The 24,955-nt window shown below is 54.4% G+C and overlaps 2 protein-coding genes across 4 annotated transcripts; both read left to right on the plus strand.

Annotated features, from left to right (window-relative positions):
* Window positions 1-119: 119 nt before the first annotated feature.
* Window positions 120-8,663, plus strand: LOC101787963 (CMRF35-like molecule 6). 2 transcript variants are annotated; one of them, XM_013156539.3, is made up of 6 exons: window positions 120-2,043; window positions 2,251-2,568; window positions 3,270-3,354; window positions 4,676-4,803; window positions 5,510-5,562; window positions 6,261-8,663. In XM_013156539.3, exons 1-6 carry the CDS (start codon window positions 1,986-1,988, stop codon window positions 6,468-6,470), a joined length of 852 nt encoding a protein of 283 aa, XP_013011993.1. In that variant the 5' UTR covers window positions 120-1,985; the 3' UTR covers window positions 6,471-8,663. The 2 variants fall into 2 exon arrangements, with proteins under 2 accessions (XP_013011993.1, XP_013011994.1); XM_013156540.3 differs by having other exon boundaries at window positions 2,325-2,568.
* Window positions 8,664-10,546: 1,883 nt separating this feature from the next.
* Window positions 10,547-22,745, plus strand: Trem2 (triggering receptor expressed on myeloid cells 2). Of its 2 annotated transcripts, XM_003473658.5 has the most exons (7): window positions 10,547-10,801; window positions 11,302-11,341; window positions 18,408-18,511; window positions 20,111-20,461; window positions 21,722-21,815; window positions 22,230-22,417; window positions 22,492-22,745. In XM_003473658.5, exons 2-7 carry the CDS (start codon window positions 11,325-11,327, stop codon window positions 22,506-22,508), a joined length of 771 nt encoding a protein of 256 aa, XP_003473706.3. In that variant the 5' UTR covers window positions 10,547-10,801; window positions 11,302-11,324; the 3' UTR covers window positions 22,509-22,745. The 2 variants fall into 2 exon arrangements, with proteins under 2 accessions (XP_003473706.3, XP_023422512.1); XM_023566744.2 differs by lacking the exons at window positions 10,547-10,801; window positions 11,302-11,341; window positions 18,408-18,511 and adding an exon at window positions 18,618-18,797.
* Window positions 22,746-24,955: the final 2,210 nt, after the last annotated feature.

The following is a 24,955-nucleotide window of genomic DNA, read 5'->3' on the forward strand; positions in this document are numbered from 1 at the left end:
CCTCTCTGATCCTGTTTACTCACCTGGAGGATGGAGATGAGCTTGAGGACGGGGACACTGAGTATTGGACCCAGGACCTTCACTTTGTGTTTCATCATCAGCTCCCCAAAATATTTCCTAATTTTGACACAGGGTCTCTCTAAGTTGCTAAGCTGCCCAGGCTGGGCTCAAACTTGGAGTCCTCCTGCCTCGGCCTCTCAGTGCTGATATGACAGGCCTGTGCCATCGTAGCTGGCTGAGATGAGCTTTGCAGCCCCTTAGTGTCACTTCTGAGATCAAGGGTGTGTGCCTTGGGGGAAACCAGGGTGTCAGGAGGAGGGCACCCAGCCTAGCTATGGAGGGGCCAGGGCTCTGGGGCGAGCAGACCTGGCATGGGTACAGCCTGTGCCTGGCCCGAGGCGAGGCCACAGCCTGAGAGACAGGAAGGCATCAGGTCCTCTAGAGGGAGCACCGGGGATCCCGCAGGCTTGGCTGGGCTTCACATGTGTGGGTGCAGGGGCCGTGCAGGCCACCACATCAGGGAGCCCTGGAAGGGGACAACGGTGCCAGCTGCAGCTGGAGGAGCCGTGGGTGCCGAGCCCGTCTGCCACTGGCCATGGGCCTGGGCTCCTTCCTGTCCTTCCTGTCCTCACCGTCTTCCTGGCTCAGAGGACCCAGCTGCCTCGGGGCCAGGTGGGCAGGGTGACAGACAGGCGGGGGACTAGGCTCCTCTCAATGGGAGTCAGGGGTGCTTCCGGGTCCCAGGCAGCCACAGTGACCCTAACACCCACAAGCTGGGGATGCTGCCAGCAGATGTGGGGTCCACAGTCACCGTGGACTCCTCCTTCAGGACGGATGCCTCCTGCCTGGTGCTGGGCAGGGTCAGAAGCCCCGCTGCTGGACCCCAGGATTTGCCCCACGAAGTGGGGTCTCCACCTCGGCCAGTCCCAGAGGCCTCACCCAAAGGCCTGGGCCCCCCGCACCTGTGCTGTGGCCCCTTCTCCTGCCCTGGCCTTCTCTCCCTGCATCATACAGTCTGGGCCCTGCAGCCCCATCTGCACACTCACGGCTCCTTTTTTATTTTATATTTGGAGATGGAATTGTGCTAACTCACTAATTTTCCCAGACTGGACCCGAACTTGTGATCCTCCTGCCTGAGCCTCCCAGAGTGCTGGCATTATTGGTGCATGCCACCACGCCCAGTGACTGAATTCCTCCTTACAGGTCTTTCCTGTTTGTGGTTCATCTGTCCATATGAACAGCCTGGATCACTGAGTCTTCATGGCTCACCTCATTATTTATTTGTTTGTTTGCTTTTGGTCTTTTTGAGACAGGGCCTCACTGTGCAGTTCTTGCTATGCTGGCCCTGAACTCACTTTGTAGCCCAGGCTGGCCTCGAACACACAGCGATCCTCCTGCCTCAGCCTCCTGAGTGCTGGGATACCCCATTACTTTAAACAAGTGCTTACTTAGTGCTGCCTTTCCGTGGATGCTTCCAGAGGGAGCCTGGTGGGGTGTGGGATGATGGGGGCAGGCAAGGCTCCCCTTCTCCTCCCCTCTGTTGTCCCTCCCTCTGTTCCTGTCCTCTCCTCCCCTTTAGTCCCTAGGGGACAGTTCTGGGCACCAGGCCCCTGACCCATTAGGATCGTGGTCAGAGCTCCCAAGTCCCCTAGCTCTGTCACGCATGCATACGTTGGGGTGAAAAAGGAGGAAGTTGAGTAAGTGGTGGCCAGAGACGTAGGAGAACTAGGTTTCGTCAGGGTTTCCCCCAGTTTCTCAGCTTCTTTGTCACACCCCGAGGGGAGGGAAGAGGCTGGGCTGAGGGGAGCCCAGAGTCCTGGGCGAGGCCTCCGCAGACTCCGTTCTCCCTGGACTTTCTGCCGGGCTGTGGGAGCCTCTGCTGTGGGCAACATGTCCCGAAGGCCTGGGGTCACCGGGCTGCATCCCGTGTAGCTCCTGTCCCTCTCCTTGGGGCTCCCCTGCCCCACCACCTAGGAAGAGGACCCATGGCCTGGGAGGCCACATACCTGCTGTCCCCCACGCTGCTGGTGCTCCTGGCTTTCGGTAAGCGGCAGGGACGAGGGTGGGCAGAGGAGGTGAGCGGAGGGGACAGCGAGTGCAGGTGCCAGAGTCAGTGGAGTGGGGCCCACGCGTGGCTCTGGGGTACATCCTGAGCGTCACCACAGTGACAGTTACTCCCCAAGGAGGGCGGCCCCGCCACCCAGCCTTGCATAAAAGTTGGGGCTCCCTGACCTGCGCATGTATTCACAGGCTCCTGGGCCCAGAACCCCGAGATTCTGAAACTGCAGGAGGGTGAGACACTCTCTATGATCTGTGATTACAAGGCATACCCAAGCATATGGCCGAAAGCCTGGGCTCGGAAAACGTCCGCAAATGCTTTTACCATATTAGTGACCAGTGACATGGCTATGGACCCACGCTGCTCCATCAGGGATTTCCCCAGGTTTCACAGCTTCAAGGTCACCATGTCAGGACTCACCACGTGGGACTCGGGAGAGTACTGGTGTGGATTCTATGAGCACCCATATGTCTACCTGCTCAAAACTGTGTACCTGGAGGTGGCTAAAGGTGAGTCATCACAGCAGGTGGCAGAGCTGGGGGAGATCCTAGGAATCCTTCCGTCTACCCCTCTCCTGGCTGAAGGCCAAGGCCCGAGGTCACCTGCTGGTCCCCAGTCCAGTCTTCCACATCGCAGGTGCCTCCTGCGTTCACTCAGGAAACTCTTAGAGCTTCCCCATGCTTTAGCGCGGCTGGTGTGAGGTCCATTCCTGGACATCCTACTCCGACCCTAAACCCAGCTTCCCTCAAAGGACTGCGAGCCCACTGCACAGATGGGGGACCACAGGGCAACTGTGGGTGGGTTGGGGGAGAAAAGTGGACAGATAGGGTCAGCTGGACAGTGAGGCAGAACTGAGACTTAGGGAGTGAGACTGGGGTTGGGGTGAGCGTGGGGGACACCTCTCTAACAATCGAGAGCCTTTAACTTTGGAATGGGAAGTTTGGGGTCCCTCCAACCTGGAGGCCCCTGTGTATTCCTTCCGAGAGCTACAGAGGTGCCAGGTTCCCTGCATTTACTTGAAGCACACCCCCCCAGACCCTCCCCGGTGCCGAGCCTGCCTGGCTGTTTGGGCTTACGGTGCCTGAAGCTCATTCTTTGCCCAAGCTTGGGCTCAGTGACCTGTCCACAGTGCCCTTCGGGGCAGGCCTGGGCTCCTGTTACCCTGATGTGTGGACGCAGATAGGCACCCTCTTACTGTCGTCTCTTACAGCTCCAACCCCACCCACCACCAGGCACACTCAGAGGACCATGATGGTCACAGCCCCAGCCTCTGCCACCAGCCCTGCTGTTGCCAGGTACCCTCTTACCTGGGGTACCTGTGGGTGGGTGGGGGGACCCTTGTGCTACTTTTGGCTTTGACTTTCTCATCTGCCAGAGGGGAGCAGTTGCCTTCCCTTCTTACATCAAAGTTGGTCACTCTTGGCCCTGTGGGCCTCTGGAGGCAGCTGATTTCTGTCCCAGGGTACTGTTCTGCCTTGTCGGGTGCTGGGTACAGTGGTTGACCTTTACTCATTGGATGCCAGGAGCACAAATATTCCTCTGCCAGAAGTGGCTCCGAAATGCTTCTAGACTTTGCCAGATGGGCTTTGGAGGATGTGGTCACCCTATCTTTTGAGCCCTATCTTCCTAGTTGCTGTGAAGATCAAGAGTGGATTTGGGTGACCCAGCCCAGGGCAGGCACAAGGCCACACCGCAGTGGTCCTGGGGGAAGCGCATGGCCTGTGGTCACTAAACCCACAGCCTGACCCGGATTTCTCCAGGCCCTCCGCCATTGTCTGGCCATTTCTCTACCCACCATGCCCACACACCTGGGGCCCTGGGCTCCTGTGAACCATTGCTTGTCAAGATATAAAGCCACAACCCCAGGCATGGTGGGAGGTGCCTGTAACCCCAGCTTTCAGGAAGCTGAGGCAGGAGGATCAACAGGCTACATAGAGAGTTCAAGGCCAGCCTGGATTACATAGCAAGACCGTGCCTCAAAAAAACAAACCAAACCAAACCAAAATAATAATAATAATAATAATAAAGAATGCCAGTAACCTGGTAGTAGTGATCCACTGAGCTGAGAAATATTGTGTTCCGGAACCATCTCTCTTCCCTTCTGGGCCTGACATTTTCCACTAGGGTCTTTGAGGACAGAAGAGTGTCTACCTTTGTATCTTTCCTATGATTTGAGACATTATTTTCTTTGCAGGGCTGGGGATGGAACTCAAGGCCTGAGCACTGAGCCACATAACAGACCTTAAAATTTTTTTAATTAAGTTGCCTAGTCTTGGCTCTGTCCTCTGCCCTTAGCCTCCCAGCGTGCTGGACTGAAGGTGTGCGCCACCATGCCCAGCCCTAGGCAGGCCCTCTCAAAGCATATCCTGAAGGCTGACCACAGAGGTCACAGAGAAGGGCTGGGGAGGGGCCTCTGGTTGAGGGGCGGAGGCCCAGAGGGTGCACAGTGTTCTTCAGGGCAGAAAGAAAGCTAGGACTACTCTCAGGAGGCAGAAGGGACAGGTGGCTACCACCTGCTGGGGACCCAGGAGAGACAGGAAGCCAGGAAGCCTGCGGTGACCACGGGCAGTGAGGCCGGGCTCTGAGGTCCCCCACCCCTCTACTCCTTTGCCTAAGTCCTCCAGGTGACTGGAAGTGGAAGGCGATCGTGGTGGCCGTGGTGGTGGCTGTCCTGCTGCTTCTGAGCCTCAGCGTGCTCACGATCCTGTATCTCGGGAGAGCCCGAGGAAGAGGAGCCAGGGAAGGTGAGCGTGTGCTGCCACAGATGCTTGGTCACAGAGCCAAGGTTTGTCATGCTCATTTACCAGTGAGTACCCGGAGGCCACAGAGGGGACATGTCCAGGTGGCCACAGTCCCCAGTAGAGGCTCCAGAGCAGCTTGCTGGAAGCCAGCTAGCTACCTCCACGCCCACTTGACCACAACCGGGTATGCCTGGTGCCTCTGGGTCACAGACTTCAAAGCCATCTTTGCGGTTAAGGACTTTTTTTTTTTTTTTGGTCTTTTTGAGACAGAGTCTCGCTATGCAGTTCAGGCTGGCCTTGAGCTCACTTTGTAGCCCAGGCTGGTCTCGAACTTGCAATGATCCTCCTGCCTCAGCCTTCTGAGTAGTGGGATTACAGGCATGCGCCCCACCCCCAGGGTTGATTAAGAACTTTTGAATCAGTTTGTGTAAAGATCTTTCTGGTTAACAGTGTTTTTTGTTTTTTTTTTTTTTTTGTACTGGAAATTGAACTCGGGACCTCGTGCTTGCCAGGCAGATGCTGTGCTGTTGAAGCTGTATGGTGAATGGCATTGCAAGCATGTTATCATTGTAAATTTTGTCTTCCTCGGTGAGGAGGAAAGAAAGAGGAGATGTAGGTGGAAGGCTACAGAGTAGCAAATGTGTAGGATGAATAAATCAACCGAAAGCTCTGCGGACGCCCTGTCCCTCACCTTGGCTCTTCCTTCCAGGTGAGAAGACAGACTCCCTCCACATCTATGACGACCTTCGGAAAGAGAACACTGTGAGTAGTGACATCGGCTCCGGGACAGGGGACTGCAGCGTCCCTGCGTCACCATCCTGTTTTGGTTCCCCAGCCTGCACTCTATTTACCCTAAACCTTGACACACACTTGTGACCGCTCACGGCCTCCCCACGTGGTTCCTCTCCTTGATTTCCCAACGCTGGCCCGAGAGAGAAGTTGGCTAATCACTCGGCCCACAGCACAGTCGCTAGGGTGCCCTCTTGGTGGGGACTCAGCAGTTGCCCTGGGCTGGGTCTGTCCCGCCTCAGGTCCTGAGTCCCTTTGAGTCATAGATCTTGGAACTGCAAGAACCTCAGTGTCCTGGGTATGACCCCCGGCGTCAGGCCGGCCTCCATCCTATGATGCACCCCAACTTAGCTCAGTGCCCCTACCACTCGGGTGTGCTCTGAATTCACTCGGAGAGCATGATCAACAGGGCTCCCGGAGGCCACTCCAGGTTCTGGACTTCAACAGCTCTGAGCTGGCTCTGGTTCTGGATTTGTAGCAAGCTCCAGAGCGCTGCTATTGCTGGCTTCCTGGCCTCCTTAGACACATTCCTTGGGGTGACAGCAGTTTTTCCCAGACCCCCATTCCCAGAGGTGTCCGAGGCCAACACCCTGTCCAGTGTCCCAAGGGCTGCTGACCATTGCAGCCATGACTCATACAGTGGACTTTTATCTGCCTGCTTTGGTTCCCAGGACTTTAATCAGCCAGCTGCCTCTGACCAGGACGCAGAGACCATCCACTATGCCTCCCTCACCCACCTAAATCACTCTGGCACCAAGGACCCCATTGACTCCGACAGCCACATGGCTGACCGACTCCTGTCCGTGGAATATGCCAGCATCACTCGACAAAGGCCCCAGCTCTCCATGTCCCCTGTCCTTGATGGGGAGCCCAGGAACTGAGGGCAGCAGGTGCTGCTCAGGTGCTCCCTGGGTGCAGAGCCACTCTGTCTGCAAAGAGGTGACTTCATGCAGTGGACACAGCCAGGCCGGCCAGGCCTTCGTCCTCCTGCAGGAGGGAGGAAGGAGCAGGGAAGGAGCGCTCTGGGCACAGGGGAGGTGTTGGCCCTGCTCAGCCCCCCAGGCCTGGGGAGGTGCCCCCAGGACAGAGCCCAACAGGACAAGGGCCTCTCATTCTTCCCAGTCTCGTGGCTGTCACCTGTCATTTCCCTCCTGGTGGGCTGTGCAAGTCCCTCTGTGGCTGCCTCTGGGGCCCCACCCCAGCTCCTCTCTCACTGGCCTCCTGGTGCTGAAACCACCCCCTCTCTCCGTCATGGATTCCCATGACTGCGGGGAAGAAGGTTGGGTGGAGGCTGCCTGCTGCTTGGAAGCCTCCCAGAGCTCCGGCCTCTGCCAGGCAGAGTGGGCAGGGAGCTGTCCTGCCAGTGTCTGTGAACACAGCTCCCTCAGCCGAGGCTTGTCAGTGTCCCGCAGCGTGGGCTCAGGGACACCTCCTGCCCAGTCCAAGGCCCCACTGGAGCCGGGGTCCACTTCCCAGAAGTGACAGAACTCAACTCAGGGACTCCAGGCCAAGTGGGCAGGGCCGTGGGAAGGCAGGGAAGCTCCTGTCGCCCCGACTGACGTCTTTGCTGCCACCACCTGTCTTCCAGGGTCTCCACATGGGGCTGAGTTTCTGTCCCCATCCTCGGGATCCAGGAAACACAGGCTGTACCTGCATGCAGGCCGGCATTTGGGTTCGGGGGATAGGCATGGGAGGGAGTAGGGTGCCCTGAATGTCACGCTGGCTCCTGGAGTTTCTGCCCTGTGCTGCCCGACATCGCTTTCTCCTGGAATCCAGAGTTGAGCGTTAGAGGCCGGCACCTCTGTACCTGACCTCCCCCGGCCCTGCCGCAGCCTTGCTCTGAGGAGGTCCCTAGCGCTGACCTGCAGCCGTGAGAGCTCTCTGGTCCTTTATGACTCTCCACCACCTGTGCCCTCGCCCACCTGCCTGTGGGGTTCCTGTCTTCATCTTTACTGGGTGCCCTTAATCTGGGTCTCCTGCAGTGCCAGGGGCCAAGTGAGGGGGTCAAAACCCAAAGGATTTTCTCCATCTGCTCCTGGAGCTGACTGATCTGTATTCATGAACAAGGATTTAAGGCAGCCGGGTGCCTGGCCAGGGCTGAGGCTACTGAGCTTAAGTCTACTAAGCTACCAGGATGGAGCGATAGAGCCCACCAGACAGACATAGCTGGAATGCGCTTGTAAGTGAGGTACTCTCACCACTGTACAGATGGAGAAACTGAGGCAAGAAAGATTAAGTAATTTCTCAAGGTTACACAGCTAATAAATGGTGGATCCTAGGCCCACTGTGCATCCTGGGATGGAGGCAGGCAGAGGCGAGAAACAGCCCTGGGTACCTGTGATATGTGACAGAGCACGGTTTGGAGCTCGGAATGGTTAATGCGGTGGGCACAGCTGTCTGTCCACAGGTGGAACAGCACAGTTCCCATCTTATGCCTTACACACACGAATCCCAGGTGTGTTATAAACCTAAATGTGTGCGAGCAGCCAAACAATAAAACGCTTAGACAAAAATGTCAAGGTCCTTATGACTTCAGGACACAGAAGGACTTCAGAGGCCAGAAGAGCAAACTATAAAGGTAAACAATGTAACAGTCTTGACTGTGTGAAAGTGAAAATCTTTGGTACGAAAGAAGACACCAGGAATCATGGGAAAAAATGAGAAGGGCCAGAAGTGTGCAAAGCGTGCAAATGATACAGGATTTGAGTTTGGGAGTTATACGAGCTCATTCACATCAGTAAAAAGGACACACCAGTTCCAGTTTGTGTACAGGTAAAAACAGACAAGGGTCAAGAGATTTTGAAATAAAAACTCTTGATATAAACTCCCAGTCCTTAGGAAAGCCTGTCCAGGGCCAGATGCCTGCCTGTCTTCTCCCCTGTCCCCGATGCTGCATCTTCTGTGGAGATCCCTTCCCTCTGCACCCCTGCTGGATTTCTCCAGGCCCCTTGCTCTGCCCACAACGACATCCTGCGTCTATGGTTTTGCAGGCTGGGCTTTGTGGTATGCCTGCCTTTGGAGGGATTTCAGTCTAGAAAATTCTATTTGACACCAAGAAAAAGCCATCAAAAATTCCTGAAGACTTTATCCTGTCTTTGAGGAAAATACACACATTTGTATTTTTCAAGTCCATATTTATCTTGCTGTCAATGTCCTATCTCCCAATCAAACCCTTAGCCCAGTTTTTCCTGGGTCTTGATCTTTTTCCTTCTCACTGGGAGATCTGTGGTGTCTCTGCCACAGGAGATGCATATCCTCAGCCAGAAACTTGGGAATCAACAAGCTGGGACTTGGGGGTGAAAGTCCCTCTGGTCCCTGGTATTTTAGCTCTGGTGTGTTTGGGTTTGAGATCTTTGAGGCTGTGGTGATGGTATGAAAGTCTGGGGCAGGACATTGATTAAAAGTGAAGTCTACTACAAGACAGGGACCTTGGACCGTAAAAGAGTTGAATCGGGAGTTAAACTGAATAAGCTTAGTAAATCTTTTGCAGTATCCAGATTGACTTCCCAACACTCGAGGAAACATCGTCAAATATTAGTGTCCTGTGAAAAAATCCATGCTGGTAATGTATTTTCCCCAAGTATTTTAGTAAGAATAAGTATGACATTTAAAAAAAATTTGCAAGAGCCAACTCTTACCATCCGTGGATAGGAGCTGATTAAATAAATTACGCTTTACCACACATTCTATATCAGAAAGAATAAAGTAAAAACATGTTTGTTGAGAGGGAAAGAGATCCCAGATACATTAAGTGAAACAAGCGGCATATTTAGCACGAGCTCCTTTCTGTGTGTAACCACGGGGGGGGGGGGACGTGTGAGCAAACACCAAAACATGAATAGGGATTATCTTTGGGGAATTAGAATCAGAGGAGTGGAGGAATCGTCTATTATTACTAATATCGTTGAAATCCACATTGGAAGCCAGCCCACCTAAGTCTAAACCCAAGTTCCAACTTTTCCTGGCTGCATGATTCTAGACAAGCTATTGGATTTCTCTGAACCTCAGTTACCTGAAACATTTACTTAGCTGCCGTAGGCAACAATGTAATACATTGCGATTAGCGTAGCCACGCACGCAACTGTAACACACAGCGCGATACTGTTATTCAGCACAACAGTGTACAACCATGTTCTAACGATGAAGGATTTAGAGCAATGGCAAGCTTTTTTGTCTTTGTCACGTAAAGTCATACATATGGTGTTGGGGGTGGAGGGGAAAGGTCTAAAAGGGAAGAAAGTGTGAGGAAGTGTACAGGCGCCACCGCCACACAGGGAGCGTGAACATTACGGATTGCACACTTGCACTAATAGAAAAGAAGACAAGATTTAAAAACCGTGCCAACACGCTTTATGTGGTTAGCACAAAAGACACTCTGTCCCCGAGTGTGACATTGAGAGAGAAATCACCTATGGGTCGAAGATGTGATGTTATCTGCACAAAAGTGTGCGCCATGCATCTACCGATGCCGCTGGAGTCGGTCACATACGTTGTCAGGGCCCTTATGCTTAGAGTCACAACTTCTTTTTTTTCTTTTTTCTTTTTTTTCTTTCTTTTTCTTTTCTTTTCTTTCTTTCTTTCTTTTCTTTTCTTTTCTTTTCTTTTTTTTTTTTTTTTTTGGTCTTTTTCGTTTTTATCGGTACCAGGGATCAAACTCACGACTGCCTGCTTGCAAGGCAGGCGCTTATGCCGCTGAGCTAAGTCCCCAGCCCCTAGACTCACAATTTCGATGTGAAGTTTTTTTAAATTCTAATTTTCTAAATTGCTATTTTAAAAGTTCTGCTTAAAGTCTCTGAAGAATCAGTTCATTTTACAGCAACTGATGTCTTAAGAGATATTTTTGCCTTTTTTAAAAAAAATCTGGGCTCAAATGATAACTGCAGAGATCCCGCTGACATCCCCCCCAAATACAGTTTTGAAAGGTTTCCCAGGTGAGAGAGGCGGAAATGCTTTTGACTCTGAGTACGCATGCGCTGAGGATAGTGTCCGGCTAGCGACCGAGCTCAGAGCGACCCTGGGAAACAGCGCCACCTTCTGGGCGGTTCGCCATGCACGCTGCAGGAATTCTCTAAGCAGCGTCCTTCGTGTAGACTTTGTGCTCCGGCCGACGTCAGGGCGCGGAGGGAGGAGGGAAAGGAGATCGTCCTTTTGTTACTCTCCCCTCAGTGCTGTGCCGACCCCGAGCAGAGTTTCCTCCTGGCCGGATCCAGCGGTGAGTCAGTGGAAGACTGGGTCCGGGAGTGCGTGGAGGGGTGGGCGCAGACATGGAGGGTAACCAGTACCGTGGTCAAGAACGTAAAAGGCGGTGTAGCCTAGTGCTGGCGCCGGTCATCCCAGCTACTTAGGAGGCTGAGGCAGGAGGATCGAAATTTCCAGTCTTGCTTTGGCAGCATAACAGTGTCTCAAAATAAAATTCTAAAAAAAATAAAAAAGGATAGGGATGTAGTTCAGTGGCCTAGAACTCATCTCGCATGTGCAAGGCCCTGAGTTCAATGCCCAGCATCCAGGGGAAAAAAAAGAGGAAGAGAAAGAAGAGAAGGAGGAGGAGGAGGAAAAAGAGGAGGAGGAGAAGGAGGAGGAGGAGGAGGAGGAGGAGGAGGAGAAGAAGGAGGAGGAGGAGGAGGAGGAGGAGGAGGATGTTAGAGACAGCAGAAAAATTGAGAATGTTAAGACCTGGGAGGAGGAGGCCATTTGTGACTTTTTCTGGTGCAGATGTACAGAAGGAGCTGCGGATCATGAATAAGAGGCCAAGGTAGGGAAATGTTTCCTATTTTTGCACTCAGTACTCACAACAGAATAATTCTTGGTTCCCAAGCTGCGCCTTCATGCACCGCCCCCATCCAGCAGTCCCCCACCAGGCCTCAGCTGTGTGTCCTGCAGTACAACTCGGTCCATATGAAAACTGCCTGGAGGTAAGGTCAGACCCCAGGGCTGAGGGTCAGGCCCACAGAGCTGCCCCTGCTAGTCCAGGGTCCCCTCTGTGCTTTGGATCAGCAAGCTACAGGTCAGGAGTTCTCAAGATCCCTCTAGGGGGTTGGTCTTTCTTTCTTTCTTTCTTTCTTTCTTTCTTTCTTTCTTTCTTTCTTTCTTTCTTTTTTCTTTCTTTCTTTCTTTCTTTCTTTCTTTCTTTCTTTCTTTCTTTCTACCAGAAACCAAACTCAGGACCTCATCCCTGGCCCCTGTTGACTGGTTTTCTACAGAGAAGCTCAAAGAACTCAGGGAAACACTTTACCTACACTTATTATAAAGATACTGCGAAGGACACAGATGGACAGCCTGTTGGAAGAGGTGAGAGGGCAAGAAGACATCTGTGCCTTCCTGGCACTCAGCCTGCTGCAACCCACCCTCATCCTGCCCACCTGGGCTGTTGTGGAGTCTTCATGGTGTAAAGAGAATAGATTGCAGCGCTGGCCATTGCTGGGCGACTCAATCTCCAGTCCCTCTCTCTACATCCCGGAGTCGGGGCAGAGCTAACGTGGGGTTGCTTTCCCTGGCAACCGGTCCCCTTCCTGAGGCTGTCAGCTGACCAATGGGAAACAGCTTAGAATAAGAGGTTTCCATTACCCAAAAACGTCTGAAGGATTTTGGAGCTCTGTGTCAGATGCTCCCTTCATTTAGAAAATTACAAAGATCTTAGGTGCTCTGAGGCAGGAGCTGGAAGTTAAAGGGCACTTATTAGAACTGAAGATTCTCCAAGCTCCCCACCTGCAAGGGGATTAGAACCTCTGTCTCAGGAATCTGGGATAGAGACCTAATGTATATTTATTACATCACATTATCACCAAAATCACTCCCTCAAAACCAAAAGAGAGAAAGAAATACGTGAACCCAATTATGCATCAAGCTGCTGGCCTTACACAGGGAAGAGCTGTGTGTAGTAATTTAACTATGCAGAGGTGTGGTGACACCTCTGTAATCCTGTAATCTGTAATCCCAGCATTTGGGGGCTGAGGCAGGAGGATCGCTGCAAGTTCAAAGCCAGGCTGTGCTACAAGGCCAGCCTGAACTGCATTGTAACACTTGGTCTCTAAAAGGCAAGAATAAATAAATAAGCTTTAACTATGCAGGGCTGGGGTTTAGCTCAGTGGCTTAAGCGCCTGCTTGGCAAATGTGAGGTTGTGAGTTCAATGCCCGATACCAAAGCGAAACAAAAACCCCAAACTTTAACTATGCATTTCTAATAGGATAAGCACTAATAATAAAAGTGTTAATAAAGATTTAACATTTTACTGTAAATGTGTTGTGGGTTAGAGCACTGGCCTTATTGTTCTGTGACTCCTGAATCTAATATGAGATAAAACAAAAGAATAATTAGGTGATACTCTAATTTTATTATTTTGAGGTAGAATTCTAAGTTTCGGATGATGCAAGATAAAAGACATTTAGCTGGGTGTGGTGGGGCTCACCTGAAATCCCAGCACTTGGAAGGCTGAGGCAAGAGGATCATTTCAAGTTCAAGACCAGCCTGGGCTACAAAGACAGTGCAAGACCAGCCTGAACTGCAAAGTGAGACCTTGACTAAAAAGAAATGGAAAGAAAAAAGATGTTGAACAACAGCTTACTAGCTTAATTTATAGTCCTGGAACTATCAGGATAAACTCTTTCAGACTTATTGTTCATAGTTTATTCTGCTGTCTACTAAGAACACCCAGATCCAATGGCAGCCAGCACCAGTGAGCACCCGTGAGGCCAGAGTGTAGTCTTGAAATGCCAACTTTTTCTAAAAAGGAACCAGGAATTCTTGGAAAAAAAAAAAAAAAACCAATGACCCAGGTCTAGCAAGAAATGCACATGCCCTAGCTGCACCCTCTTGTCATACCAGATGGAAGCCACCACGGACTGAGACGTGTCAAGTCTGTTTCAATCCATTTATTCACAAACTATATCAAACGTTAAAATCTAAGCAGTCACACTTGAAGAGTGCCACTGGGCTCACATAAAGGACCCCAAGCCCTACATCAGGTATCTCCCTCCTGCTGGAAGAATAAACCACCAGGTATAAAATATTCACACACACATCAAAAAAAAAAAAAAAAACTACAAATTTTTTGTACCTAAGCATCAATTTATAGAAAATGCAGAGGACAGGGGAAAAAGTTAAGCAAGACTGTGGGGATGAATCATCCAGCTGCACACTGTAAGCAATTCTACAGGACAAACAATCCGCTTTCTTTAAGAAATAAATCGTCAGGGCAGAAAAAGGTGGGGGAGGGGAGGGGGGGGGTTCTTGAAGGCTAAAACCAACATGTGTATCAGCCAGCGGCGTGTGCAGATTTACTCAGATCCGGTTCTTTTTAACTCATAACACACATACAACATTGTTGAAACTATTGGCAATTCTTGAAGTTTTATTTTACTTTTTTTTTTTTTTTAAAGAATTTAGCAGAAATAGTTACAGGTGCGATGATAGGGTGGCTGGGACTTGCTTCCAAATGCTGTCTGAGCCAGGAAGGAGACAGATCAGGGTGGCTGCAAGTCGATACAATGTATCGGGGGCCACCGATACTGTTGCCGGTGGGTGAGTTTCCATACCTTCAGTCTGCTTGGCTTCTTTTTGAAATTCTGCATAGTATAAAATAGAAAACAATTTAAAGAAGTGAAGGGTGGGAGGGGTGGGGGCAGGCTTGGGGGAGCCGGGCGGCCTGGGCAGTGCCTGAAGGGGAAGTGGAGGCTGCCAGACGGAGGAGGCCAGGTCCCTGCAAAGGGAGCTGAGGCTTGGGTGTGGTGGGCAGCGGGGAGACACCAGAAGGGGGGACGTGGGGAGAAAACTGGGGACCATCAGGGCAGCAGGAGGGGTCGTGCAAGGTGAGGAAAGTGGTCGGGGTGGAGGTGGCTGGGAGGAAGAGGGAGACAGTGTAGAGAGAAATACAAAGAAAGAAAACAGAGTCACTGTTTTATTCTTTAAATAAACCAGACAGCGGACCCGGCCTCAGAGAGCTAAGAAACTCGCCCATACACAGTGCGATCAAAAAGTACAGGAATGAGCGTTTAAGTTAAAAAAATGTAATAAATGTCACTGCTCTTTGCTGAGTGTCTTGGCTGCACTGCTGTGGCTGCCTTGATGTCCTGAACTGATTCGAGATACTCCTTTCCTTGGTTGTTTTGACCTTGAATAAAGGCTGGAAGTCGCCGTCAGGTGTCAGATCTGGTGAGTGAGGTGGGTGAGGACGCAGCATCGTATTTTGGGTGGCACACAGCAGCAGCCTGCACTGCCAACGAGAGGGGACTCCAGAACTGCTTCAGGAAGTGGCGAGAACGGCTCAGAGGGGGCGGAGCCATCGCTGTGTATTTTTACTGCAGTGTAACCATTCACAATATAGTTTGATCACATCTCATAGAATCAGATCTGTAAGAAGCCACGGTCTGTGCCCTGCGCTGTATTTTTGTGGCTGTCCCACACAGCTTTCCTGTCCCCACACTGCTCTCATACTCAGGCGAGATGTCCTGCTTGACCCTGGCCGGCATGTGACTGATTCTGACCCAATTGGCAGCCAAAGATAGTGTCTGTGCTTCTGCCCCAGCTCTGTGATGCCTGCAGCACCTACACAGGCTTCAGCATCCAAGGGAGACTCGTCTCCTGTGTTCTGTGCTGGGCTGGCCTGCGACCTGCCTGCCTGGGACATATCCAACCCCGCCATTCACGCATGCACACACGCACGTACGCGTGCACACACACACGCATTGCCTGGGAGCCGTCCTGCCCAGAAGGAGCACTTTGAAAGTATGAGATGTTAGCAGTGACTTGGGCCTGCATGTGCCAGAAAAGAGAGGCTCAAGTACAGAGCGGGTGGGAGGAAGGGAGGAGATGCCAGGAGTTGGAAAGGGATGGAAGACAGGACTTGAGGACAGGGGCTCAGATCCGGGAAGCTGAGCTCAGTAAAAGCAAGGTAGGATCAAAGAGGGAACTGCAAAAAGGAGGTCTTACGTGGTCACTTACCAGGATGACATCTGGGGACTGCATGATTGTGGGCGGTGGCCCCAGGCAATGACCCTATGGACCCCCACCCACCCTCCAATGCCATGTCCCAGATTGGCCTGGTGGTGTGTCCTGGTCTTGTGCCAGGTTTGAGAGCCCTGTACCCATGCCAGAGGTTCTGGTCACACTGTCCCAACTCGGGCACGTGTGGGCTCTGGCCGTGGTCCTGACAGGACACCTGTGCTACCTGGCTGCTCAGGTCGGCCCCAGTGGGGACAGAGGATCCGAGAGTGGTGACAGTGCTCCCCTCTGGCCTCTTGAGTGAGTCCAGGCGAAAAGGAGCCAGGGAGAGGGCTGTGGCTGAGGAGGGTGGTGGCCAGGAGCAGCTCCTGCAGGGACCTCGGGGAACTCTGCAAAGCTGAGAGGGCTCGCTCGGCAGAAGCTCAGTGGCAGGTGTAATCACTGTCCCAGGGGCACCACATCAGTCCCAGCCATGCTTCTGGCTCCCGCTTCCCTCAGTGATGGTCACCAGGACACCCAGGAATACTGATCTCCCTGAGACCTGGCGCCGGGTGAGCATGTGGCTGGTGGGTGAAGGGATGTGTGTGTCCCTGGGCAGAGGGGCTCAGATGTAGTGACGGAGGCCACGTGTCTCTTGTGCCCAGCTGTGAGGAGGAGGAATCTTTGGTCTCAGATTCAGCAAAGGGAAAGGATGGGCCCCATGCTTGTGAGTGGGGCAGGGTGGAGAGGTTCCCACGCTGGGCCCCAAGAGATACAGTCTGCAGGGCTACAAGGAGGCACGCGATGTGGGTGACGGGAAAGTGTCTCTGTGCACCTGCCCTTTGCTGGGAATTAAAGAGAGCTTTTCTCTGGGTAGTAAGAGAAGGGGGAGAAGGAGCCAGAATAAGGCTTAAATGGGTCAGAAAATAAGAAAAAGACTCACAGAACTTCTGAAATCTGCTTCTTCCTGTGATATGGAAAATTAGAAACATTTAAAATAGCACAAAATAGCTGGTCATTGTGGCACATGCTTATAATCCCAGCATTTGGGAGGCTGGGGCAGCAGGATTGTTGCAAGTTTGAGACCAGCTTGGGCTACAAAGTGAGCTCAGAGGCAGCCTGAATTGCATAGGGAGACCCTGTCTCAAGAAGACCCCCCAAAACAAATAAATAAAGAACAAAATTGCACAAAATACCATGAGATGCTTAGGTTAAAAGCAGAGTACGTGGATTTGTATGGAGAAAGCTGGAGACCATATATCAGAGAAGTCATAGAAGTCACAAGTAACTGAAAGACCAAGCTGTGACACAGATCGGAAGGCCTCGTGTGTCAGGCGTGGTGGCACAAACCTGTAATCCTGGCTCCCTGGGAGGCGGGAGTCTGAGGGCAGCCTGGGCAGTGTAGTGAGACCTTGTATCAAAATAAAAATCTGAGAAGGGCTGCAAATGTAGTTCAGTGGTAGAACATTAGTAGGCATGATTTTCTGTACTGAAAATAAAAAAGGTTATTTCTTTCCAAGCCGAACCCTAGAGTTAGTGCAGCCTCACCGTGTGTGTGTGTGTGTGTGTGTGTGTGTGTGTGTGTGTGTGTATGTGTGTGTGTGTGTGTGTGTGTGTGTGTGTGTCTTGTGGGGGGATGGAAATTAGCAAGCTGATTCTCAAACTGACACGGCCAAGTAAAGGAGCTGGACCAGCAAACCACCTTGGAGAAGCACTGCCCGGTTTTGATGCTGGATTGTAAAGCTCCGGTTAGTAACTGAGATGCTGCTGCTGGCCGAGGGCAGAGATTCCTTCAGCTCAGCGGGACCATGTCAGGGACTAGACCTCCTCGTATACCCACTGAGTTCTGATGGCTCCGCACTAAAAACAGCCCGGGCGCCCATCCGCTGGTGAGCAGGGGAAGCGCCCGAGGTTCCCTTCCCGTGAAGTCCTGCTCTGCGGTAGAAGGGGATGGTGATGGGCTTCGTGTACGTTTCAGTGAGCTTGAATGGCCTTCTGCTGTGTGGTTCCCCGAGGATGGCAGGCCACAGAGGGCAGGAAGCTGGTGGAACAGATGTCAGACCGGCCGTTGCTGGAACCTGGACTGCAGAGGAAGAGCCTGGCTAACATCAGGCACGAGGAAACTTTGTGGGGTGTTGAAAGTGTTCTGCATCATAGTGTTTGTTGACAGGCTTAGTGACGGTGGTTCTCACATAGAGTAACATGAGTGTGTTGTGATTCATGGAACCGAATGCTACTTCGACCCACCCCACCCATGAGGGATGCCCTGCTGCTCCTCAAGGCTCACCTTGAGCAGGACATTCCAGAGGGCCTCCCTCTCACGGAGTGCCTGTCCCCTTTGCACTGGGACAACAGCAGTGCTCCTATCTGCTGAGCACTTCCTGGGCCACAGGCCTGATTTAGAAGCACCATACTCCTAGGAATCCATGTTATGCGGTGTGTTACCAGTGTTCCCATCTTACAGGTATGGAAACTGAGGCACAGTGATGGCATGGGTATGTAGGTGCCCATGCAGGAAGCTGGGAAATCTGGCTCCAGTTCTGTGTTCTCATTATTGGGGTGTCAAGCAGAGGGGAGCCCTGGAAAGGGCTGCCCGGGGTCCTGTCTTCCTGGGGGAGCAGCTCTTCTCTGTCCCCTGGGAGGGTGGAGCCAACTGGAGGCGGCAGCTGAACAGAGCTGTGTGGACGGTGCCCTATGGGTTGGGCTCTGCCAGGAGACTGGGCAGCACCAGACCGCAGTGGCCCAGCCACACAGGAGGAGGCCTGACGTCCTCTCAGGGCTCCGTCACCCTCCGCCTCCTCCAGGCTGCTGTGGCTGGTGCCCTCCTCCCTCCCACACCGTCCTGAATCACAGGAGCCCAGTTCCTGTGGGCCGCGCACGTGCCCACCCCTGCCTTCTGCAGTTCCAGGGAAAGACAGTGCTTGTCCAGGCGCCCGTGCGTGTCTCTGTGCTCACGGGGAGGCGGCATGGACCCTCTGCGGCTGCTGCTCCTGCTCTTGGTCACAGGTGGGTCCCGCTGCCCCTGGGGCGCCTTCCTCCCTCTCCTTCCTATCTTGTGGCTTGTGGCCAGCGGTGTGGGGAGGCGGGTGCGCAGCTGGAGGGGTGCGCGTGCAGCCTCCGGACCCCTGCTCTGCTCTGCCTCTCCCTGGCTTGCTCCCAGCCGAGCTGCCGCCCTCAGATTGCACCCCTCGGGCCATGACCATCCTGGGGCTCAGGCCTGAGGGGCTGCTGGACGCTGGTCTTGCAGGAAGGGGCGCATCCTGATGCAGCTTGGGGAAGTTGAGGGGCATGGGTAAGACTCCCTAAAATTGTAGCTCAGTGAAGCAGAAGACTGTCCCAGGGCTTGGCAGGCGGGTGGGAAGGAAGAAAGACCCCAGACAGAGCTCTGCACTTGGGGGCTGTTGGGAAGGGGCTGCAGCATAGGAAGAGGGGGGCTGAAGGTTCCAGTCACCCCCAAGCCTTGCACACAGCTCCTTTTTCCCGTGGTGGGGGCAGGACCCTCCTCTTATTCTGAGATAGGGTCTCCCTAAATTACCCAGGCTGGGCTCCAACTCTTGACCCTCCTGACTCAGCCTCCCAGAATGCTGGAATTACCAAGCAAAACCACACCTTGCTGAGTACCTCTGTTCCCCCAGGGCAGTGGGGAGTCCTGGACAGGGGAGAGGATTGTCCTCACAGAGGCCTGACCCTCAGCTTTGGGTGGAGTCAGGCTGCTTGGGGCAGGGGTGCCGGGGAGGGTGTACGGGGTCTCTAGATCCACAGTGCAGGCTGTCAGCCTCTCAATCCCTTTCTTTTTCTTCTTTCTATCTTTTTCTTCCTTTCTCCCCCTCTTTTTGAGACAGGGTCTTTCTATGTATTTCAGGCTGGCCTTGAACTCATTTTGTAGCCTAGGCTGGTCTTGAATTCCTGCAACAGTCCTCCTGCCTCAGCCTCCCGAGTGCTGGGGTTACAGGTGTGGGCCACCACAGCCGGCCTCAATTCCGTGTTTCACAGCTGTGGCTGGGGTCAGGCTAAGGGGGAGGCAGGAGTTCTGGGGGCCCTGGGCAGCGCCCTGGGGAGTGAGCTGGGGCTTCAAGTCTGGCTTCTCCCTGCCAGAGAATCCCCAGAATAGCAGCCTCATGTCTCCCCCAAAATAGCTCAAGACAAGTCCTTCCTGAAGGGGAACAAAGCCACAGAAATAGAGAAGCTGGAAGCTAAAGGTCAGGATGGAGGAAGATGTGTACTGCTATGGACGGCTGGGGCACCGAGAGGCCACGAGCCCTGCTCTCTGGCTGGAGAGGCAACAGGAGGAGGTCCTGGTCCCATGTGGCAGGGAAAGATGTCCAGAATGGAACTGGAGGGACCTTGCAGATGGTGGGTTCTGGAAACAGGTCCAGAGAGAGGCTATTGCTTCTCCCAAGTTGTCCAGCAAGTCCAGCAGGGAGACGAGCAGAGTCAGGAGCATTTACCACATGCAGATGCCACGGCCGGGGCACCTCATGCAGCCCATGCCAGCACCTGAGCTTCTGCTGGGCTCCATTGGGTCCACCGCACATAGTAAGCGCTCAATAAATACTTAGCACACAGATGATGAGCGCAGGAGTTGAGTTGCTGTCTCCCCTGCAGAGCTGTCCGGAGCCCACAACACCACAGTGCTCCAGGGTGTGGAGGGCCAGTCCCTGCGGGTCTCCTGTCCCTATGACCCCGCAAAGCACTGGGGACGCCGCAAGGCCTGGTGCCGGCAGCCGCACGAAGAGGGCCTGTGCCAGCGTGTGGTCAGCACGCACAGCCTGTGGCTGCTGGCCTTCCTGCAGAGGCGCAACGGGAGCACGGCCATTGCGGATGACGCCCTGGGTGGCATCCTCACCGTGACGCTGCGGAACCTCCAAGCCCATGACGCTGGCCTCTACCAGTGCCAGGTCCTCCACGGCAGGGAGGCTGACACCCTCCACAAAGTGCTGGTGGAGGTGCTGAAAGGTGAGTACCTCTGGCCTTGGACCAAGACCAGGCCCCTTTTTTTGGGAGGGGGCTTTGTGCAGGAGCATCCTCTGGGCTCTTTGTAAAGCTGGGAAAACCCACAAAGTGGGTCTCATGGATGGTTGTACAGGTTGCTAACTGCATAAGCAAGCCCAATCCAGGCTGTGCTCTCTGGTGCAGGGCTATGTCACCTACAGAAAGGGCATCTTTCTCTAATTTGCAAGAAAACGTTGTCTGTCTTGGTCTTGCTTCCTCAGACCCTTGTATCCTAGCAGGAGGTTAATTTATCACCCATCTGAACAGCCGAAAGACCCACAAGCAAATGAGCCAACCTGGTGCAGAAAGACACCCTAGCAGGAGGCTTGCTGTGCTGGGCTTCATTTCCTCCTCTTAAAATGGGGTGTGGGGACAGCAGCTGTACTTAGGGGCAGAGAACTCAGCTACCGTGGCTTGGGAGGCCCTAGTGTCCACTGCCGGCATCACACACACGCCTGCACCCGTGCGCAGGTTTCCCGGAGACGTCGGTGTCTGTCCTGGTGGCCCTGGGGCTCCTGCGGGTCCTCAGGAGCAGTGGAGGGAGGGAGGAGGGGAGGACGGGAGGGCGGGACATCCCCCACAGACCTCCTGCCTCAGACCTGGCTGGGGTCCTCACTCAGGAGCTGAGACTTCGGCTGGAGCTTTGGGATCCAGGACGCCTCCGCCTGCCTCCCAGACCAGTGTCCCCAAGGAGAGCAGTGCCAAGTGATAGATCCCTCCCAGCTCCCCCATTCCGCTCTGCTCTGCCCTCTAATCCTGGGAACAGGGTCAGAGAAGTGTCAGTGTTGGGGAGCAGAGAATGGGGGGCCCTGCAGCCCTGGGCACACATCCCGCATCCCTTTCCTCAGGAGCTGGGAAGCAAGAGGCATGGATTTCAGCCCTCAGGGTCCAAGGCCCAGCCCACTCCTCAGAGGGTGCCAGGCAAATAATAACACAGCCAGCAGGGCCCGGGCAGGGTACTCAGCTGGGCCCACTACACCTGTTTGCAAAGCTGTGCATTTACCCTTTGAAGACCTTGTGCCAGGGCTGGGTGTCAGTGGAAGTGCTGTTGTGGGATCCTGGGGAGCTGGTACCCTGTCCCTTGGGGGTACGTGGATGAGCAATCTGAGCCCTGCAGAGGTTACGGGCCTGCCTGAAATCCAGGGCACCCTGTACCTGTGGGATCCTCCCACCCCGGCAGGGCCTGCAGCAGGAGGGGTCAGCATGTCGCGCTGTCTCCCACAGACCCACTGACGCCACAGGAGGAGGAGGAGGGCGTCTGGGGCCTTGAAGACTCCGAGGTCTTTGGTGGTGCCCAGGTGGAGCAGAGCATCTCCAGGTACTGTGGTCCTGTTCTTGGTACCTGCAGGCTTCCACCCCACAGAGCCTGGCATGGGGTGGGGAGGGGTCCCAGGACCAGCAGTTCCAGGGCCTGGAGGCAGGGAAGGGCCTGCAGGTGGCCTTGCTTAAACCCCCGCAGCCTGCCAGGGTGTGTCCGGGGCCGTGCGGTGGTGAGGCCTGAGGTTCTCCTGGGTTCATTGGTAAAGATCGCTGCTCCAACACCCCAACACCCCAACACCCCAGGATAGGCGGCCTTGCTTTCCCAGTGGTCCCATAACCTAGCAGCATTGGTCATGCAACCATTGTGTAAACTGGCCACAGCATCCCAGCCCCACAGAGCCCGCCCCTTCTCCCAGGGCCGACCCCACCCATGACACCCCGCCCCCTCGCTGCCTTCTCTCTCTCCACATAGTCGCCCAGCAGAGAAGCCCTTCCTGCCCACTCCCATCCTTCTCCTCCTGGCCTGCATCTTCCTCAGCAAGCTTCTCATTGCCGGTGGCCTGTGGTGTGTGACCCGGCGTGGGTGGAAGCTGGGGACACCTCTGGCCAGGGAGCTGGATGGTGGCCACAACCCAGGACACAAGCTCCAGACCCTGACAGGTGAGTCAGGTGAGGGGCTGTGGCCGGGTGGCCTGAAGAGGGTGGGCAGGGGCTAAGCACCCCGTCTGTTGCAGGACCAAGGGACGCATGAGAGACGGGAACCCCAGCTGGGGCCTCCTGGCCTGTGCCTGTGCGCTGGCCCCTTGGCCACCGAGACTCCTGGGTCGGCTCTTCTCTGGCAAGAGGCCGCTCTGCCTGCAGCTGCTTCCCCCAAGCCCGTGTGCATGCATGTGTGTGCGTGTGTGTTCACCTGTGTCTCTGTGTGTGAGGTAGGAGTGGCTGCCTGTGCATGCCTGGGCTTTGGACATTAAACACACTCACAAACCAATCCCAGACTGATCGGTTTCCTCTGGGTGGTTTGAGGGTCACAAAGGTTTTCTCTTTTGCATGAGGGTGTGGAGATGAGTTTGGCTGTGGAAAAGATACAGGATCTCACTGCGCAGGGCCCAGGTCTGGGGGTGCTGCAGCCCTCCGTCCCCATAGGCTCCCATCTGGGGAGTCTTCTCTTCCTCTCCCTCCCTTGACCCTGCTGCCCCATCCTGCCCCTTCCCTGGATATCAGCAGCACCTAGCGTCTCCCCGGGTGGCCCTGGGACATTCTCTCCCTCTGTTGTTGGACAGCTGTGGGCTCCTTCCCCGTCTGACTCCTGCTGTCTCCCTAGAGCGACTTCCCTCCCAGGGCGGAGTCACAGCAGGGATCATAGAGCCTCAGAGCTGCGTGTGCCCAGCCTCTCAGGGTACAGAGGGCAGACTGAGTCTCCAAAAGGCTCCCGCTGTGGGACCCCTGCCTGAATCACCAGGCACACACTAGGAGGGGTTCTCCTGAGGTCCCCAGTAGAGCCTGGAAATGCCAGTTTCGCCTGGTACTCAAGGCACCCTGCCCTCTAGCTCAGTCCTGTTCATTCGGGGGGCCTCTGGCCTGCACCAGGCGCTGTTCTGGGGCCTGGGGGGTGAGGACAGTGAGCAGAGCCCTCCTCCTGTTCCTGTTTTAGCGGGGAGGCAGACAGATAAGTCTGAGAGGCTAGTGGAGAGCAAAGCCCTGAGGGAGACGTGGAATACAGCAGGGGAAAGATGCTGGCAGGCAGAAGGGACGGGCTGAGTTGGCAGGCGCCCTTCGAGAAACACTGGGAGGAGGTGAGGAAATGAGCCAAGAAGACATGGCGGGGTGCAGGAGTCCTTTGAGGGCCAAGGGGACAGTGAAGGCGGCTCCCAGTAGCCATTGGGCAAAAATAAGGGGATGGGAGCAGCCGCTGAAGAGGCAGAGAGGCTGTGGGCGGAGGCCAGGCGCTCCTCTGGTCATAGCTATGTCACCTGCTGGGCTTTGAGTCACTGGGAAGGGGCCACCACAGAGCCATGTTCTGGCCTCCTCTCGTGCTGTGCCTGCCTTGTCCACCCCACGTGGGCCATGCCGTGTCCCCTGCCCCGGAGCTCCCAGGCCAGTCTGGGCTTTTTTACTTTCTGGTACCTTAAATGTCCTCCCTGTATCCTGGACATGGCCCCATCCTCCCGAATCCAAGGTAGAATCCAGGCGCCAGGGCTGGGCTCCCCCTCTGCAGGCTCCCTTCGTGGGGACCCCTGCCTGAAACGCCGGGCACACACTGGGAGGAAGGGGAGCTGGGGCCCTGGGTTTTTGTTTCACTTCTGCCTTCCAGCAAGACACTGGAGGGATGTCCTTGGACCCTTCTGTGCCTCAGTGTCCTCGCTTGTAAAAAGTCAATCAATCAACTTCACTTTACTTACTTTATATGGTTTGGGTGAGGTTAAGATAAATGTTTGTGAAAGTCCCTGGTCAGGTGACCAGCCATAGCAGGTCCTCAGTGGGCCCAGCAGCATGGCACTTCCTGGGTCCCACCTGAGCCCCTGTACCCCGGCCAGGACCTCTGGAGCTCTGCTAAAGGGTGGGTACAGTCCTTGTGCCACACAACATCCCCAGGGGCTTATTCATGGGAAGATAACTTCATTGAGGGGGAATCAAAGAAAGTCTGATCAGGATTTGCAGGATGGGTTTTCTGAGGGCTTTTCCAGTTTTAACCTGAACGCACTTTGTCCCAGGAAGCCCCTTTACTCCCAGGCAAGCAGAACAGCACGTCCGGGATGCTCAGCCTAACACACCAGGCAGCTGTCCCCTCCCCTGCTCCGGGTTTCTCTTGGTGGCTGAAGGAAGGAGGAGAGGGTGAAGGATCCAGGAGAGTGATGGGGGGGGGGATTCCCAGCCACACAGGCCACTGTGGCCACTCCGAGGGCTGCCACCGCCCTGCTGCCCATAGTCAGACAGAATTCCTTAGGGGGATGTGAATGATCACCCAGTGTCTCCTGTGCTGGCAGCAGTTTTATTTTTCTGTTTGTTTGTTTTAAATTTTTGTCTTTTTTTGGAGACACGGTCTCACCAGGCAGTTCAGGCTGGCCGTGAACTCACTTTATAGCCCAGGCTGGCCTCAAACTCTCAGCAATCCTCCTGCCTCAGCCTCCCGAGTGCTGGGATTATGGGTATGCACCACCATACCTGGCTGGCAGTGGGTCTGCACCACAGGACAGTAAC

This window comes from Cavia porcellus, unplaced genomic scaffold (assembly GCF_034190915.1).
Source record: "Cavia porcellus strain 051 isolate PalLab524CR breed Dunkin Hartley unplaced genomic scaffold, mCavPor4.1 scaffold_28, whole genome shotgun sequence".
NCBI lineage: Eukaryota > Metazoa > Chordata > Mammalia > Rodentia > Caviidae > Cavia > Cavia porcellus.